We start from the raw sequence: 19,694 nt of genomic DNA on the forward strand, positions 1-19,694 counted from the left end.
TTGCTTGCTTTCTGTTAGTAGATAATCGTTGTTTGACACCTGAGCTTTGAACAATGACTTCATGCTCTCTTTTCCATTTGTCTTGAAGTTTATAAGCTGTAACCATCATAGCTGTTCTATATATATATACTTTCATTACTCAGAGAATGGGTTGCCAGTGTTTGGCTTTAGGATTCTCTCAGCTTGTTTACTTGATGTATTGTGATGTATCTTTCCTACATAACTAAAAAGAATTACTCTTTCATATGAGAACTAAATCTTGTGTTTCTGCACAAGTCAGTTTTGGAATTTTCAGCATATCTGAAAGGGTATTTTTTCAGTTCAAGGTTTGAGTTGTTGTTACTCATAGTATTATTTTCAACATGTTTGACTTTGCCAGTGTGTTCCCATATTGCTGTCAGATGTTTTCTAATCAGCTAATACCATAAATCATATGCAAAATGTTTCATTTATCTATAGATGAAAAGTGTGTATGGATATGCATATCACGTTGAAAAAGTTTAGATTGAAGTTACTACTCAAATTCCTAATGAATCCAAGTGATGCTGAAAATACTAAGCTTTGCCACAAACAGTACTTACATTTCCAGAAGACAGGTTAAAGTTTGTTATAGGTTAGTTGAATTTTTAAAATAATTTGTAATTTCTTGGCATAGTGCAAAATGAAGATGGTAGCTCTGCAGACATTGAGAAAACTGCTAATGTAAGATTTCTCTGGTTTTCACTGTAGATGTTCAAATTCTCTGCAGCTGGAAGGCTGAACTCATTCCTTGCTTGTGCAAATAGACAAAATCTAACAGGCATTTTTCAGATTGTCTCCCTTGTCTGTAGTCTGTCTTTAACAAGAAGTTTGATCAATTTTGGATGAATAATTCATAGTATACAATTCAAGATACTCAATTTCTAAGCAAATATCTTAGAAAACGTTATTACAGAGCAAGTTTGTAACTTATTTGGTGATTTCCTCTTTATTTCAACAGTTCCAAGTAAGATTTTTTTAATAGGCTGTGGAAGTTTGAGGTTTTTCTTCTGGTGTTTTTTGGGTTTTTTTTTTTTCCTGGTTTTGTTTTGTTGTTGCTTGGGCTTTGATAATCCAGTTTGAGTGGTCAGGCACAAACTGACCTCAAACCTCACAGAAAAATCAAGTGATACAGGAATATATTTTACTTAGGGTATTTCTTCCCCAAACATTTCAACTATGCTTTAATATAAAGGAAAAGTTAATAAGTTGTAAAAAGGTAGTTAATTGGAAAATGCTGAAGTTAATTTAGCAAAGGTGTACACTAATTCCTGATTTCTTGCTTATATTAGGTATATAATTCCTAAAAAAGTTCCTTTGGAACTGTAGTACAGAAAAGTACTTTGGCTGATGGATGCAAACTGCAAACCATTTTTACCCATACTAAAGATTATTAAGAGATTTGTGTTTTAAAAATAGTGCTAAATGTGAGTAAATTATAGTGGATCTGGGTTATCAAACTTTTTGTACAGGCAGTGCAAAAGAGAGTGGTTGAGAAAGGAGCATCAGACTCCAAACTTACAACCATCTGTGAATTACACATGCATACTTTTTTTAGGGTGGTGATGCCTGGCATCAGTGGATAGTATACAACAAACAATTTGTTGTGAGAACATTCTTCACAAGGAACAGTAATTAGAATAATAATGGTGCCTGAGTTCTAATAAACGTCCATTAGATAGTATGAGTGTGTTAAGCAGCAGATTATGCAAGACATCATCAATTTATAGTAATGGATGATGCTTTTAAATTTCCTGCCTCTGCTCCTGCTTTCTTCTTCTGTGAAAAGCCTTGCAACATTAAAAGCTATCATGCTTTTCCACCCACGGCTGTAGAAAAACTGAATGACAGTGTAAACAAAACAACATTGTAATGTATAATTAACAAAGGAAAGGACTCCACTGTGATTTTTATTTACGGTTACGTAATTGCACTTGTAGATTTTATATAGATTATGTTACTATGCTGCAGTATTGGCAGGATTATTATTAATACCAGCGGCATTAAGGAATCAAGTGAATAGATACCATAAGTTGTCTAAAATAGTTTCATAAAAGATGAGCATAATTACAAAGTGCTTATAAATGCAGTTTATAAAGCATATGATGCTTATCCTGCAACATGCAACATGTGTAGAATCCACTGGTAATGGAGCTTCCTTTAATGATTATATATAATATGTATATTTGTGTTTGTATATATATGAATAATTTTTAGTGCAGGTTTGTAATTCATATTAGGAAACATACTCTTATTTTCAGGGTTTTGGGAAAATTCAGTGGTTTTGGCTTTGCTGTTTGGGATGTTTCATTAATTCATCTTTAATTCAAAAAGCATAGGGTTGTTTGTCTTCCTGCCGCTTCCTTTTTGGAGGGGGTTCCTGTAATCTAAATAGCAAAGAAAATTATGTCTTTAAGAAAAAAGAAACTTCTGGCATAAAATGTGGGTTATTGAAAATTAGTACTTAGGCAGCAAGTTTGCAGTGTCTTTTTCATATGCAAATTCCATGTAAAGAGATCTGCTGCTAGTGATTGAGATAGGTTTGTGGTTTTTTTCTAGAAGATCAGAATTTGAAAAATCATGTCACTTGTATTAGACTTTGTCAAAAAGGAAGCAAGTGGAACTGCTCATGTCTCTGTGCAGTGCAGATTTTTTTTTTTGACAGACCATATTTCATTTGAGCTTTGTATCAAGCCATGCTACTTCACTGATGTGGAACATACACTCTGCTAAAGCTGACTATCTCTGCCATGCCATGAATATCTTGTCCCTGCTTTAACATTGGCTGGACTGTAGCATCAGTGCAGCAGAGAAACAGTTGAAATATTAATGCAAGTTTACAACAGATCTGTAGAAGATTGGTGAACAGTGCCATTAAGGGATGAAGTGCAGATGGGAGACTTGCTTTAAATACTGAAGTCTTTAAAAAGTGAGCAGTGGGTTTACTCCTGTTAGGTGAGTTTGTGACTAGGGTGTTACTTTGAACAGCTTGGTTTGGTTTTTTGAGGTTTTTTGGGTTAAGTTTTGAGTCCTGTTGTGGTATTTTTCCCAATTGCTATGTACCACAAACATGAAGGATTACAGAGAAGCAGTTGTTTCAAAACTATATGATTTTCTGTGGCAATGCATTATTAATTAATCTTAAAATGCTGATTACTGTCCCACACTGATGAATAACTCTTGACAGGTCCTGATTTTTATTTTGCTTTACTCAAGTATAGCTTTACAATAAAAAGCTGTTTTATGAGTAAGGTGGTTTCTGCCCATTTTACAGTAATGCTTTTCTCTGGAAACTTGCTGCTGTTACATAACTTGAATATATGAGGGTAATTTTAAAATGTGGTCCATATATTTAGAAAATAAATTGTCTTGAGTTTTTCATCTAACAAATGAGTTTAATTTATTACAAATAACACACCAAAAGAGGTATTTCAATCCTAAGAGAGATCATGGCAGGTTTGTATTAATTATTCTGTCTATTTTTATGTTTCATCTGTTACTTTCTGATTTTAATGTGTCTCTTTTTATGCTGACATGTGGACTACCAAGGGAATTCTTTAAAGGAATGAAACTTTAGCATACTCTATGCAGAAGTCCCAATGTGCTATAGTATTGTGTGCTGTCACCTGTCAGTTTTTTTAAAATTTTTTCTTCCAAAAAATATTTTTATATTAAAGTCCAATGAAAACAAGTCTTTCATTAAATGTGACATGATTTAATATTTTAAAATATACTTTTCTTTCTCTTTCAGCTTTACATCTTCCAATCCAGCCTTACAACATGGGTAAAAGTCCTGCACTTCAGATTTGAAGCAATCTGCAGTCAGAAACTTTGATGTTTTACTCTAGTCCAAGATACCAGAACTGCTTCAGTCAAAAATAACAACTGTGCAAAAGGACATCCTTGAGCCTTCAAACCAGGCTTCAGTTTTTCTTGACTCCTCTATTTAGTTTGAACATTGCCCATTACCTAATCATAATTGCTACAAATCATAGTTATTTTGTGTGCAGATGAGCGAAACAGGCAGAGATGTAGAAGTGGCCATATGGTCAAAAGGATTATCTAAATTACCAATATCAAAATCAGTATGTTCTCTCCCAGCCTCAAAAGTTGCAGTCTTGCATTTGACTAGTGTGGAAAAAAAGTCCCAATTAGTAGAAATAGTGAAGTTTTTTTAGGCAGGCAACACCAGTATTTTGATTACCATTTCGTATAACTAGGTTTAAGCAAAACAACTGTAAACAATACATTGTGTTGCATTGAACAGGCGTCAATATTTCCTACAATTCTTTTTGTAGTCTTGGTTTCTGAATCCTGAATTTTGAAGTTTTGTTGTGTGTGTTAAAATACAGTGTAACTGAAACCTTGTTGTGAAGACTGGAATGAAGTCAAATGAATCTTCCATCTTCAGTAGTATGCTTGAATGACCTCTCTCTCGGTGTGCAGTCCTAGCAAAAATTATCTTCTCTGAGCTGAATTCATTGTAGGGTTTTTTGACTTAAAATTTTTATTATTTATTTCGTAGACCTGAAAATAAAGATTTAATACTGGATACCTATCCTGGTGCCTTACTTACACACCATCTCTATTACCCACCTTAATATGTGTGAGCTAAGCTGAAAAATCCCATGTGCTGTCAGTTTAAAGTTGAAGGTGTGCAGCATCTTGTGTATTTTAGTTTAATCTCTTCAGCAAATATCCATTTTCTAAATATGAATCAAAAGTTTGTTTTGGTTAGTGAATGCTACAATCTGTCTTCCTCATATAGCAAGTTAGTCTCCAATGCATGAATTTACAAACTGAGGAAAAAAATACATATATTTTAATAAAAATTCAATTAATAGCAGTGTGGTGTCATGATGGTGTATTCTTGTTTTCCTTTTTTTTTTTTTGAACCACAGGCATTAATTCCTTAAGACACCAGAACACCCTTTAAGCATGATACTTTGGCTGTGTGGTTTGACTTTATTGCAGCTTTTGCAGAAAGTCTCACATGGGGAATTTTTGTAACCAGTTTCATTGTTCCCAAAGCTTTACTACTGTTTTATTGCAGTGGTACAAGATGTGTTCTGTGTAAAGCACCCACTGTGGACCCTTGCAGTTATGAAATAGGCACTCACCTTATATTTTCTGCCCATGCATGTTTGGCTCCAAGCACTCAGAAAGGAGCAGTGAGCTTTGTGTTGCAGTCCTGTCACTTCTTTCTTGTTTTTCTGTTGTGTCTATAAATGCTGTGGTATTACTCTGCTGAGACCATCAGAAGTAATTGTGCCCTAACATTACCTGTCTTGTTTTTGCAACTTGCTGGAATATGAATCTGAAAAGATTGAGATACTGACAAAACATGAAGGAACCTCTGCCTTTCTAATTAAAATTATGAAGTAGATGGGCAGATGCTGTTTGCTAGTGACAAGTAATACTATTAATGTACTTGCAGCTCAAAAAAAAATTCAAAATAAGAAAATACTTTTCTTCCCAAATGAGTTTAAAAACCAGTTTCTTCAAATCTAGCAAACATCATCATAGGCTTTTTCTCAATCTAATGGACCTCTAAAACTTCTCAGACTCATTTTGCATCAAAATAATATTTTCTTCAGCAGAATCTAATCCTGACATATTTTGAGTAGGGAGGGACAGAACATAATGACGTGTTTTTCTTTTGTTTCAAATGTTTGCTGTTAATAAGACCTTTCATCTCTGAGGTAACAGTAGTTTGAATACAATACCTGAATGAAGCCACCTGGAACATTCATTTACAGTTCTGGAGAATGAGAGTTGCTCTAAGCACATCCTGTAATGTTTATATGGTTCTACCAAGTAGGTAAGTCAGCAGATAGCAGATCCTAGCCTGAGTGGGGGCATACCTAAGTTAGGTATCATTTTGCTTAGAATCACCTTATGGAAGGGATCTATAAGATATTAGGTTAAAGAAATAGGGTTTGCAGGTCAGCGTGTTTAGCTGTTAAATATATTGCTGAAACAACCAAGTTGTCATGAATTACTTTTTCTAAGTCAGGTATGTCTTCTATGAAATTCAAAACGTAGGAATTCAGTAAATAATTTTTTAGTGTTACCAAAGAACTCGTACTTTGTTTAATACACTTACATTCTTTTTGGATTTTCTTCATCTGGACTATATGTTAAGGTACATATCTTGAATATAGTTTATGTAAGTATAAAACAAAATGAAAAGAAGAAATAAAAATTAAACAAAAAAAACCCCCAACAAACAAATGAAAAACAATGAGCAATCCCCCCTGCTCCCTGCCCCATCAAAAACATGAAAGGGGAAAGAGAATGTAAATGGATATCGCAAGAGATCTTCCTACATCCTTTGAAAGCTGTTCCTTGGTGCTGGGTTCATTATTTTTAAAAAATAATTCCTACCACCTAAGTCTCCTGAAGAGACTAGTTGGTTTTTAGCCTGAGAAACTTTGAAATTCCACATCATTCCCAAATACTTGAACTGGAAATTGTACCTATCAGTGCGATTAGGTGTTCGTCATACCTGATGAAGTTTTCAAAATGCTTCCTCAAAACAGTCAGAAATTATGCTTTTATTTTAGACCAGGTGATCTTCACAATGCTTTGAAAGTACTGTCTGTATCTAAAATTGATTCTGCTTTTAAAATAATGCAGTTAAGTGAGTTGTGAATTGAAGGGTGTCCTTTAAAATGACTGTCTTTTAGTGTTTGAAGCATTCTTTAAATAACTTAGCTCTGAATAAAATGGCTGAGTAGCGCAGAAGTGTGTACCATGTTTAAAAGAAAACAGTCACTGCAAGCTGGACAGGTGGTTTTGGAAGCCAAACTCCTGGCCCCATCTTCAGCAGTAAAGCGAATGAAAAGCAACTTTCTAGAAATAATTTAGTAGTGATGGTCTAAGGAATGAGATATAAAAAACCAACTAATTTAGAATAGGTTGATATGCCCATTGTGTTTGTCAAAACACCTCATACTGCTGTGGAAGATTGCAGCTGCTGATGGGTTTGTGATGAATGATGACAATCATATTTGTAGGCAAGCAAGGATATTATCTTGCAAGAAAAATTTTCCCATATTTTCAATCAAATTTACTGTTTCTGAGAATTGCTGGATTTTTGGTTTTGGTTTTTAACATTCATAAGAACTTTTATAGTAATCTGAAAAGAAGCGTGGTAGGATTTGGAAGCAAGTTACACAAACACAGTGAAGTTTGATAGTCTCTTGGACTACTGTAAGAAGCAAAAAGTTAAAAAAAAATACCTCTTGGGAAGATCATACCATGTTGTAAGGCTGGAGATGGATGTAAAGCACCAAAGAAAATCACTTACTGGGTAAGAACAAATAATTGAGATGCACAAATCAAAATGGTTACGATATATCCTTCTGAAGGTGCAGTATCTTTCATAGTCTTTCACAGTTTTCACTGACTTATATTTTACTTTGTTTTCAGGTTTATGGTAGGTTGTGGTAGATGTGATGATTGGTTTCATGGTGATTGTGTTGGACTGAGCCTTTCTCAAGCACAGCAGATGGGTGAGGAAGATAAAGAGTATGTATGTGTGAAGTGCTGTGCTGAAGAAGACAAAAAAATGGAATGTTTTGATCAAAATGTACCAGATACTCAAGTGAAACTTGAACATAAAGAAGAAAAAGTAATTGAGTGTGAAAAAGTGGGGGTGTCAAAGCAAACACCTATTTGTAATCTAAATACAACGACTGAAAAAACAAAGCCAACAGAGGACACTGGGAAGCACAAAGTCAAAATCTTCAGACGGGTGAGTCTTATTTAATGTTTGAAGTTCTCTTAATTACTGGGGTTGTAAGGTTTCTGTCTGTGCCATTGCCAATTAATAGACCATGTTTCAGAAATCTTTGTGAATCTAAATTATTTCCAAAGTTACTTTTTAAGTAGCTTGACTCTTTCAAGAGGGTATTGCTAAACTCTTCTTATACTGAGCAGGGATATGTTCACATCATATGCGTATAGAACATCCTGAGTTGGAAGTGACACATAAATATCGTTGAAGGTCTACTCCTGTATGTGTATATAAACCTATATATATATATGTATATATATAGGTTTATATATATACAGGTGTAGAAAGAAATGGTGAAGAACCTAATGCATATTTCTTTCAGATTCCTAAACATATTATAGGACATCTGTCAATTTGCTGTGTTACAAGCTTCAGATAAACAGTAGGAAACAATACAACAGTATTTTAGTTTTGATTGCTTTTATTTCAGATGGTATATAGAAAGGAATGGTTAGTGCTTTGATTGGGGTTTTTCTACTTTTTTATGTCTAATTTTACTAACCAAAGGATAATTTACAAAGACTATTGAGACAATTCTTTAGTTTGTTAGTATATAATGTCATATTCATGATGACATAATCATCAGTAAGCCTGTGTTATTTCTGAGTAGTAGTATTGAAATTCTGGAGTGTAAACTGTTCTTTTTAATTTTAATTTACATATGCTTTCTAAACATCAGTGATCTATGTAGCTAAAACTGGTTAAGGGATGTTCATCAGTATCCCTGACCTTTTAAAATAACTTCAAACTTAATGGTTGTCAGCACAGAGCTTAAATGCAAATTGTCTGTGCTGTATCTTGAGCCAATATTTAAAAGAGATTGTTAAGCAATGCTTGGCAGTAATTTGGGATATTGTTCAGTAATTCTTTAGAAAACGATATGGTGACACATCCAGGGGATACATGGTACAGTGTAAAAAGGAAAAAATGGGAAAAATAGGTGGTAATTACGTAGAGGTTAATTGTAGCATTCAGTAGCATGCTAAGATGTGTAAATGTTTCTTTCAGGAATCTGGGGATGGGAAGAATTTACCAGAGTCCAGAGACTCAGATACTAAAAAAGGGCAGCATGTTCCTGCTCGGAAGGGATCACAAACTACTGCAACTCCTCGACGGTCCCCTGAAGATAAAAATGAAAAAATAACTAAAGAATCCCTTAGTACAGTGGAAAGGTCCACAAAATCAGGTACCAAGGTTTGGGGATGTCCTCCAGGCTGCAGTTCACATCTGTGTACTGTGAAGGATGATACCTTTCTTTATAACATCAGTTTTTCAAATTGTGTTCCATAGTGGACCTGATGATGATCTGAAGAGCTGTTTGTTTCCATAACATTTATGATCTTTATTTCTCATTTCTTTTTCAGTTTTATTTAGTAGGTAGATGTGTCCTAGGTAGACGTGTGTTTCCTGTTTCAATAGTAGAGGATGCTCACATGATCAAAAGTGGGAGAAAAAGTACATAGACATCTCTGTATTAAACTTTATTTTACATTGTATGAGACTTTGAAATACTCTTCCGTAAAATACTATGAAATGCTTTGGATACATAAAACTGGTTTAATTGCTGTATAAATTATATTTTGACTTACTGATGTATTTTGATAATAATTAACAAATTGACAATTTTGTCAACTCATTTCAGAGGAATTATTTTACTTGCTATGTCATCAGATTTTCATATAAACTTCATTTGAAAGGTTGAAGGGACATATTTACCCTCCCAGCAACCTTTGTCCTCTCCCCAGCTGCCATCCAGGAAGTATTTTTCTTCTAAGGTCATTATAATGTGAAGTTGTTGTTATTTGGGATTGAAATCTCAGCAGCAAAGCAAGTGAGATTTCATGTGAGAACTGTGTCTTTTACTCTGAAACTCAAGCTTTGAATTTTTGTTTAAAAATAAATAACTTAGCTATTCTGGTCTTTTGCCAGTGCTGAGGCATTCTAGAAATCTTTATCAGTCTTCAATTTGTTGGGTTTTTTTCTGAATATAAACTGAAAAAAATAATATTACTTAGTTCCCATTTCTTCCCTGAATTGAAGGGTGCTGCTCAAAATTAGTGACATGTTCACATGCTGACACAAATGAGCTTTCAGTTGACTCTCTGAAAATCAGTAATTTTTTCTTTAATGATTTTAGTTTGATTAGACTTATCCATTATTTGAATTATTTATGACACAAACCTTATAATGACCTTGAGTGTTACCTGAATCAGAAGATGAGATTATTATAATTGAAATAATTTTGATGACTAACAGATGCAGAAATGCTAAGTTTAATGTAAAATGGTATTTTAAAGGCTTATTGTGCCTATATGGGCTTCATACTATATTATTTCTTAGTTTATTCATTGAAAAAGGAATCTATGCTGTTACAAAACTTAGAGTCAAAAACCATACTTAAGATCAAGCTAATGAGCACTGGTCATCTTAATTTAGAGTAAATGAAAATACTGCAAATCAAAGGGCAAACTCCCTGTTTCTGCTAAGGAAGTTTTTGTTCTGGATTAATCTAAGTAACATAAAATCCAAACCAAAGAAGAAAAAAACCCCAACCAAACACAAACCATCCATCCTAGCGGTCCAGTCCTTCTTGAGGATCAATTCTTAGCAGTTTAAAAATAAAATTTCATTAAAATAATTCCATCAGTAGCAAAAGTTTCTAAATAAACCTACTTGAGTATTTTCCAATTTTTAACTGTGTTTTGATAGGTGTGCATGAGAAACAAGAAATTAAGAAAAAGAAAAATGAGAAGGGATCCATTAGTGCAACACACCTGCCAGCTGTGCCAGCTTCCAAGCCTTCTGCTGATCAGATAAGACAAAGCGTTAAGCAATCTCTTAAGGAAATTCTTATGAAAAGGTAAAGATATATTAAGAAATTAAATTATTAATTTGTATTTATAAATAGTTTCCTTTGGAAGGCAAAGGAAAAACTGTTAATTATTTGGATGCATTTTGTAATTTTTTCCATTTTATTCTCTTACAGATTGACAGACTCCAGTTTAAAGATTCCTGAAGAGAGAGCAGCAAAAGTTGCCACAAGGATTGAAAGAGAGCTATTTTCTTTTTTTCGAGACACTGATGCGAAGTATAAGAACAAATACAGGAGTTTAATGTTCAATCTCAAAGATCCTAAAAATAATGTATGTGTGATTAGTCTGTTGTCCTTTGCAGAAATCCTTGATTTGTTGTAGATTAAAGGAACAGTCTTCAGTCTAGGAACATTATCAATCCTCCTGCAGTTTAACCAGTTTGGGTTTTTTTGGTGTCCGTAGTTTTTTGATGTTGTTTGTTCTTTGGGCACTGAATGTCCTCTGCGTTCTTCCCCATCATTAATTCTCCAACTACTTGCTCCCAGCATACAGTTTTTTTTTGTTTGGTTTCAAACTGTAGTAGATATAGCTTGCCTAGTTTTTGTTTCTCTTTACTGCTGATACGTTATTTAGATATTCCTGTCTCCCCCATAATTCTTTGCTGTTTACTACACCTACTGTTTTTCTGTCCAGGATCTCCTGACTCTGCTTTTTGACACCCAGATTTCTCAAGCTTGGTCTTCACTCTCTGTTCTGCTTTCTATGAGCCCATTATTTTAACATCATACCTCCTCAGCTTCTGCCTTTTGTCCTGTATCAGTTATTCGATCAAGTTACTTTGTTTGTAGTATTTTGCCATTACAGTTAGCCAGTTGTGAGAACCTCTATCTTAACTTTTATCTTACAGTTAACTACTGTTTGCTGATACTGCTAAAGTAGTTGGTTGTCTTGTTTTTTACCCTAGGATTTCATTTAGTCAAGAAGCACAGATACGTTCTTTGATGGCTTCTTCTCTTTGTTGTGTAATGCAGAGGATTTGCACCTTTAAAAACAAAAACAGTGAATTGAGTTACTGCTGCAGTGGGCATAAACTCTTACTCCTTTGAAGCAGCAGTTAATTATACATTTAATCATTAAGGGTATATGTAGATACATTGTTATGTAGAATAAATAGATCTCTGGAATTAAGCTTTTTATGTATCAAGTCTAGTACTTCTTCCTGGAGATAATTACAAACCCACACACTCCATTTAGCTGTACAGAGTGTGTTGCATGTTACTTCTCTAATTTATTTCCTGCTGCGAACTATTTTTGTCTTGATAGCAACAGTTACTTTTCTTCTTTCTTCTAGATACTATTTAAGAAAGTACTGAAAGGAGAGGTTACTCCAGATCATCTAATAAAAATGAGCCCAGAAGAACTCGCTTCCAAAGAGCTGGCTGCATGGAGACAGAGAGAAAACAGACATGTGAGATTTGTCAATTTACGTTGCTTATTTGACAGCCTAAGCATGTGTAACTTCTGTTTTCAGGTTAAGTGTATGCAGAAAGAGCAGAATGGATGTTGCAACCGAGCAGGAGGATCTCTGTAATAAATTCAGTACTCAAAACCCAAAGATGTTGATAGGACAGAAGTGAAAGGACTGTAGTCAGTTCCTGAGGGGAGGAAACTGTGCACTTTCCTTTGCCTTGCAACTTTGTTGCTGCTGGCTGTTTCTTCTTTCTGTCTCAAAGAAGGCTTCTTTGTCCTTATTTTCCACAAGATTTTAAAGCTGTTGCTGGAGCTTTAGAAACATCAGTTTCTTAAAGGAGAAACAGATATTGGACAAACCAAACCAGAGTGAACTGGTGTTGTTTCTAACTTACTGCTGAAGCATTACAAATCAGTCCCCAAGAAGTAAATCCATAGCTGAAGACCTGATCTGCCAGTTGGAAAAGCAGCCTAAAGGGACAACGAACAAAAAAAACAGGCAGCAAAAGAAACCCAAGAAAGTGTAGGAAGTTTACTAAGAGGACCTCTATTATTTTGATAGAAAATTCCTTTTTGTTAGACATTGCTCCATTTATTTGTTGGGCATTTAGTCTGACGATAATTGCAGCTGCTTAGAAATGGCCATTAAAAATTTTATAGTTTACAAAATCTGGATTTAATGTTGACAGGATCTTTGGTATTTATATTCCACATTATAAAACCTAAAAGCATGATGTTTGGGTATTGTAAATTCATCTGTGTGCTCAGAATAAATGTTTGGTATAACTAATAGTAGAGTGGGATGCTGTTTTAGAAACTGCAGTGTGCTTTGCAATAGTAGTTATTCCTGTGTTTTGTCCTTGTCATTGCACATTGTGGCTAGACCTGTTTATGAATTACAACTTTTTGCTACTTTCTGTGGAAAAACACTTGTTGATTATCTTGTTTCAAAGGCCTAGAAAGAATGAAAAGTTTGTTTATTCTGTATCTATCCAAAGCCTATCTTTTGTAGTGGAACTTTTTTACTTTTATTTTTATAAACATCAGTGAAATTCTGAAAAGAGACCATGCAAAATAAAATTTCATTGCTATGAGAAATATCTTCCCAAAAAATGTATGCTGCTCAAAAAATTGCTGAAGGCTCCTAATTATTTCAGAGAAATGCTTCAAAATTTCTAGAAACATGTAAAACAAATAGCGATCACTTGACCATATTTTTCATGTTAATATTTAAGCAAGGCATTGAGACTGCTACTTAATAATTTTTTTTTTATTTCCCCAGGATGTTCAAAAGTATGTTGATATTTTTCAGACAGATAAAGCAATCATAGAATTCTTGTTTCCTTAGTAAATTAGGCTTGAGATATTTGGCACAGCCAACACAACCCCTTCCTGGTGTAAGAAATGGAAATGTACTTTAAGAGGCAATATTAGAAATAATGGTTTATATTTTATTTTATTGCAAGAAAGCAAAGCAGCAGTGCTATCGGAATTAGTATCTCCATTACTTTTAAAACTATCTTTAAGTTTTTTCTTGAGGTAAAGCATTAGGTTTATGTACTAAAAACCAAAATGTTGAAAAATAATACAAATTTGTACATATTTATATCCTGTTACAGGAAAATAATCGAAGTATTTTTTTTCTTTAGCTCTTGGGAAATCAGAATTACTGGTATTTTAATTCAGTGTTGAAGGTTTGCTTTATAACTTATTTAAATGCATGCCTGGTAAGTACTTGCTGCTATGCTGTAGGAGAAGTTAGACAGGCTGCTTCCATGTTTGCTTTTTATGAAACTACTTGACAATTGCAAAATAAGAATGTATTACTTTTCTTCCTAGAGGGTTTCTGAATTGCAGTACTGTTCTCTCTTATATTTCTGAATTTTCAAATTTTACTGCATGGGAATAATTACACATAGCTACTTGTTTTCACAGACAATTGAAATGATTGAGAAAGAGCAGAGGGAGGTTGAAAGAAGACCTATCACAAAAATTACTCACAAAGGAGAAATAGAAATTGAAAGTGAGACACCAATGAAAGAACAAGAGGAAGTAATGGAAATTCAGGTAGAAAAGAAAGCATGGCATTACAGTGTGTTTAGTACATAGGCAATATGGTTGTGAGGTGTTTTGTTTATGATTCTGTTGTTCAAGTCTATAATTATCTGATACTTTTTATTTTATCTTAACTGACTTCTTGGCCTGGTGATTTTGTTGGTTTCTTTCCTTCTATGTTGTGTCTGTGTCTGTATGATGAATTCTGGTAGTAGCAGAAATTAGAAAATATTCTGAATGGTATCTGAATATATTTGAGAATACCAAATAGTTATTTTAATGAATTTGAAGACTTTTTGATAGAATTTTAGGCTGTGTAGCTGAAGGAAGAGCTTTATGTCTGAAGGGAGGAAAATGCTATAAAATAATAAACAATGTTAGGAATATTAACAGAGGGATTAAAAAACCCTAACTGAAATGTGTTTGACTTTCTTAGGAACCTAATACAAAATTGTTTGAGAAGTCAGAAGAAGCTGAAAAGGATAAAGAAATAAATGAATCTGCATCTCCGGACACCACAAGTCAACATAAAAATCATCTCTTCGATCTAAACTGCAAAATCTGCATAGGTAATTTGGGAAAGCACATGAAAATAAATAGATGGTACTTCTATAATTTTCAGTCATAAATCTCAATATACCTCAAGAATTTAAATAAATGTGGGTTTTTACTTAGCTTGCTGATGAAGTTGTGGAAGGAATGTTTTACTTCATAATTTACAAAAGAGACTATTAAAAGGATAGTCTATTGGCATAAACTTGTCTTTAAAAAAACAGCTTCAGAGAGTGCAATCCCTATGGTGGATGTACATACTACCGTTGATTCCTCATTTCTTTATTCTATGCCATCATAGTGGCAAAATTGTGTTTAGTACTGTATAAACATAAACAATGTAATAATTTATACAGGGTATAAACATGTGTAAAATATGTGTCCTATCCCACTTCAGTGGCAGTATGTAGTATTTTTGGTGTGTCTTTTCTATGTTCAGAGGAAGTCCTCTTTTTGTTTCTTTAATAAAAAATGAAACCTGTTTTGCTTCCTTTCTGCAGGCCGAATGGCACCACCTACTGATGATCTGTCAGGGAAGAAGGTGAAGGTGTCTGTTGGGGTTGCACGGAAGCAGTCTGACAATGAAGCAGAGAGCATTGCAGATGCACTCTCCTCCACATCAAGTATTTTAGCTTCAGAATTACTGGAAGATGATAAGCAAGACTCATCAAAGTCATTCACACCTCTCCCAAAGTAATATAAGCTGTAGAAACAGTATTTTTAAATGAAAGACATTATTAATCTTGTTTAGCTATTATGTCTAAAGCTACGTTTTTAATCACGTTCCATTAATCCATTTGGGTACTTGAAGTTGTACACCTTTTTAGAATGGAGTTCTCTGCTGAAGTAAACACTGTTCATTTATATACATAACACTACATATATTGTTGTGATTGCAAACTTCTAATTACCACATAGTTTACTTTTCCCGAAAAGCCAGTATTTTCTGGTGCAGCAAGGTTTAAAAACAGTTCATATTACAAAAAATCAGTATCTAAATTTCATATTGTCTTTTGCTGTTAAGGCACATAGTGTATATATAGTGCTGCATTTAAATAAGCATGTCTTTGTATGTGCGTATATATAAATTCAGGGAATTTGATATTGCTCTAAACAGAGCATTTACACTGATAAATCAGGCTAGTTTCAAATTCCAAAGTAGTGCTTTTCTAGAAATGGCAGGTAACAGCATAACAGCAGCTTGTTTGATGTTTTGCTGTATTTGCTGTCAGCTCTCTCTTCATTTTCTTCCACTCAGCTACTCGCTAGAAATGAAATTGCTGTTTATGAGGCTGTTTCTTTCTGGTGTGAGAGAGGCTTTTCGAGAAAAACGTCCACTCCCAATTGTTTAGAATTGACCAGAGTTCATGCTGAAATTTTGTCTTTATCAGGACAGTGTGGTCTTTTACCAAGGATAATGAACTTTGGTTTTTTAATAGCTTACAGCAAGTTCAAGGTAATTTCCAGTGTAGACAGAAATAGATAGGTCACAGTGTTACTGTAACAGCACAACATCTGGTACTACTGGGCAGCTTAAAACTGCTAATAGCGCGCCTAGAATATTTTGATAGCAGCATGTTGAAATGTGTAGTCTTTATCATAGGGAAACTCTCAGGTTGAGAAACATTCTCCTGTGAAATTATTTAAGTCATCCCATTAATTTCTTCAGCTGCTTTGTTGACAAAACTAAGGCTTTTTTTCAAAGGCAGGAAAACCAGTTTTTTACATGTGGAATTAGGAGGAGGGACTCACAGAGGTTGTGGAAGTGATGCATAGATGAGAAGACACGAGGAGCCAGCTCATGGTGCAAGGAGAGAGTAGGGTGACACAGGCATTTAGCTGGTGGACAGACAGTGGTGGCACAAAATGTAGGAATTAGGAAAGCGGTATAGGCCAGCAGGCAGTGTGTTTTCATCTTTTACTTGTGGCAGGGGAACATCTCTCTGGCTCTGCAGTACCTGTATGCATTTGTGTCCTCTTGAGTATAGCATTTGATAGTTCTCAGACTAAACAACATCTCTGTTTTTAAAAAATACTGACTACGGAACTAATGTGCTGCTCGTCTGACTATTCCTGTACCATAGAGCTACTCTACTGGAAGATAAGAAACGTGGTTGTCTGCCTGTCTTTTTTGTTGACGCTTCAGTATGCTTAACTGAAAAAGAAAATTCTTGATAATACTATATTTCTATGATAAAGAAAAATTAGGATTTACACTGATATATCATGCTGTAAACTGAGTGGCCTTTTCGTTTGTCCTTTTTTTAGGTCAGAAACTCCTGGTACCGTGGAATGTGAAAGTTTGTTTCTGGCACGCCTGAATTTCATCTGGAAGGGCTTTATCAATATGCCTTCAGTAGCAAAATTTGTTATTAAGGCTTATCCAGTTTCTGGCTCCTTTGAGTATTTAACAGAGGTATTTATATTTATTGAAAAGAATTAATTTATTAATTTTACCAACTTATTTACCTTGTAGGCTGATATTAGTATAATGATGGAAGACAGTGAGGCATGATCATTGTAGTGAATGAAGTATTTGTGGGAGGACATAGATTAAGTCTATATTTGTAAGTCAAGCATTATTCATTACATGAACCTCTGGTTCATATTCCCATCTATAACAGTAACCTGTGTAACAGAGGGGGATTTTTTGCCCATGTGTTGGCAATTCTGGTCCTAACCTTGCATTGTGTAACTCAATTGTCCCTGAAAGAAAAGGTTTATGTAACATTCTCTTCTGTGTCTGAGAGAGTGGAAAAGCATGTAACTGCTTATAGTAGTTGTCTTCATGTCACAAAATAAAGATCAGAGAGCTTAGAAGGCACAATTTTCCTTCTTGACAGCTACACAGGATGCATCAGCTTTCTAATTAAAAGAACTTAGGTCTTCTGTTAATAAGATTGTCTTTACTTTGCTGTAGATCTTCAGGGAAGTGCAGGCCATGCAGTAATCCTTAATACTAAAGGATAGTTATATGAGTATGATATGCTTTTCAAAACCCTTTGACTTTATTTAAAAAAAAATATTTTTCTGAAAGTCTGTTTATTTTGCTTAGGAACAGTGAACTCAGTAGTATCCAAGAATTTATATCTTTGTATACATGCACATGGTTACGTTTTCGCCTCATGATGACAATTTTGAAAGTTTATTATAAACATCGGTGTGGAGTTCTCATTGTGGTGTGATGTGATGAATAGCTTGAGTGTTCCCAGAGCACAGTACAGTTGTGTTTGCAGTTAATGTTACCAGAAAGGATAATTTTGGCAAGGTATAGATGAACAGTATCGAATGATAACTAATTTATTACATATCATTAACTTTGTATTGAAAATCTAAAATGTCCAAAATTTAATTTTTTTTTCTGTTGTAACTTCTATTGATATTTTTAAATTACAATTTAAGAAATAAAAGAACTAAGTATGTTTTGAATTTTTATGAAACAGATACTGGATGAAGGACATATCACAAGATTTATTTGGATTCACATTTCTCTTGTCCTTTCTCATAGGATTTACCTGATAGTATTCAAGTAGGTGGGAGGATATCTCCCCACACTGTCTGGGATTATGTAGAAAAAATAAAAGCTTCAGGGACCAAGGTAAGAATTTTACGTAGTAAAGACTTGCTGTTCAATATTCATCTTAGTCATCCTAAAGATACTTGGGTTTTTTCTCTCTGAAACATTTGCAAAATATGTGAACTTTAGGAATATCTCGTGGTTATGTTGAATGGCATGGGTAGCAGCTGCTGGCATTTATATTCTTCCTACCTAACCTTAAACTGTCACCTGCTGTTTGAGAATACCTGTCTTTGTTTGACACAGTAACTCATCAGGAATGTTTGGATACCACTTTACCTCTCAAGTGTTACCCTTTCATAGGGTAGTGTTACATTGTGCAAAACCATCTCAGTGGCTCTTTGACGGACTTGTCCCACTGTGTGCTGGTTGTCCTTGTGCTGGGGAGCCCAAAACTTGAAAGTCCTTTCCAGGTGGTGTCTCACAAGTGCTGGATAGAAAGAAATAGCTGTTCTGACACCCAGATTGCAGTAGGCCTTCTTGGCATGGATGCATCACCAGTTCATACTGGGCTTGTTCACCAGGATCCCCACATCATTTTATGCCAAGCTGTTTTCCAACCAGTCAGTCCCCCAGCCAGTCCTGGTGCATGGGGTTACTCCAGCTCAAAGTGCAAGATTTTGCATTTTGTCTTTGCTGACGTTGACAAAGTTCAGTCTTTTATTTCAGCCTGCTTAGGTGCCATCTCAGTTTTGCAGAGACTGTTTTGTCTAATCTTCCAGGCTGTTCAAAGAACATCAGCTCCTGAGCTGGGCTTTGGGCATAATTCTGGGATCTGAATACTGGTCTTCCACTATTAGTAATGGATGTCTTGGACACAACAGACTACAAAACACAGCTTTCTAGTAATGTTAAGGGTAGAGAATGGAATAATTCATTGGAAGCTGGCAAGCTTCCCAGAAACTTGTTATTTAGCTGGCTGTTAAAAATATTGGCTCTTTTGTCATGTACTTCAATTAATTTTTTCATACTAAATGCTTTCTACTTGTTTTATCTAGTTCTGAATTGTTTTTGGCCATGTTTCTGCTCCTTTTGTCTCTTCTATTCTCTGCCATTTTGGCGTGGGTTTTACTCCTCAGCACTGCTCTTTTAAATAAAGAGCAGTCAGTAAAAAAAATAATGTTTCACAGAAAAATATTCTTGACCATCTTTTTCCCTCTCATTTTATAAACAGGAGATCTGCGTGGTTCGCTTTACCCCAGTAACTGAAGAAGATCAGATCTCCTATGCACTGTTGTTTGCCTATTTCAGCAGTAGAAAACGTTACGGTGTAGCGGCCAATAATATGAAGCAAGTGAAAGATTTGTACCTCATCCCTTTAGGTTCCTCAGATAAAGTCCCTCATCACCTTGTGCCTTTTGATGGGCCTGGTAAGTACAGCTTGGAATTTGGAATTTTATTATCATAA

At 34.7% G+C, this 19,694-nt stretch overlaps 1 protein-coding gene across 13 annotated transcripts in view; it reads left to right on the forward strand.

The window, feature by feature from the left end:
- The window catches only part of PHF3 (PHD finger protein 3), a 51,914-nt gene that overhangs the window by 26,795 nt on the left and 5,425 nt on the right, over positions 1-19,694 (forward strand). For 12 of the 13 annotated variants that reach the window (XM_064412298.1, XM_064412287.1, XM_064412294.1 and 9 more), the window contains 11 exons: positions 7,453-7,777; positions 8,828-9,005; positions 10,529-10,679; positions 10,806-10,962; positions 11,984-12,100; positions 14,038-14,169; positions 14,594-14,726; positions 15,210-15,402; positions 16,978-17,125; positions 18,218-18,307; positions 19,461-19,656. In XM_064412298.1, coding sequence (XP_064268368.1) covers positions 7,453-7,777; positions 8,828-9,005; positions 10,529-10,679; positions 10,806-10,962; positions 11,984-12,100; positions 14,038-14,169; positions 14,594-14,726; positions 15,210-15,402; positions 16,978-17,125; positions 18,218-18,307; positions 19,461-19,656 — 1,820 coding nt within the window. Of the gene's footprint in view, positions 1-6,099; positions 7,334-7,452; positions 7,778-8,827; positions 9,006-10,528; positions 10,680-10,805; positions 10,963-11,983; positions 12,101-14,037; positions 14,170-14,593; positions 14,727-15,209; positions 15,403-16,977; positions 17,126-18,217; positions 18,308-19,460; positions 19,657-19,694 lie in introns of those variants that run through there. The other variant, XM_064412300.1, reaches the window with a different exon arrangement.

This window comes from Passer domesticus, chromosome 3 (assembly GCF_036417665.1).
Source record: "Passer domesticus isolate bPasDom1 chromosome 3, bPasDom1.hap1, whole genome shotgun sequence".
Classification (NCBI taxonomy): Eukaryota; Metazoa; Chordata; class Aves; order Passeriformes; family Passeridae; genus Passer; species Passer domesticus.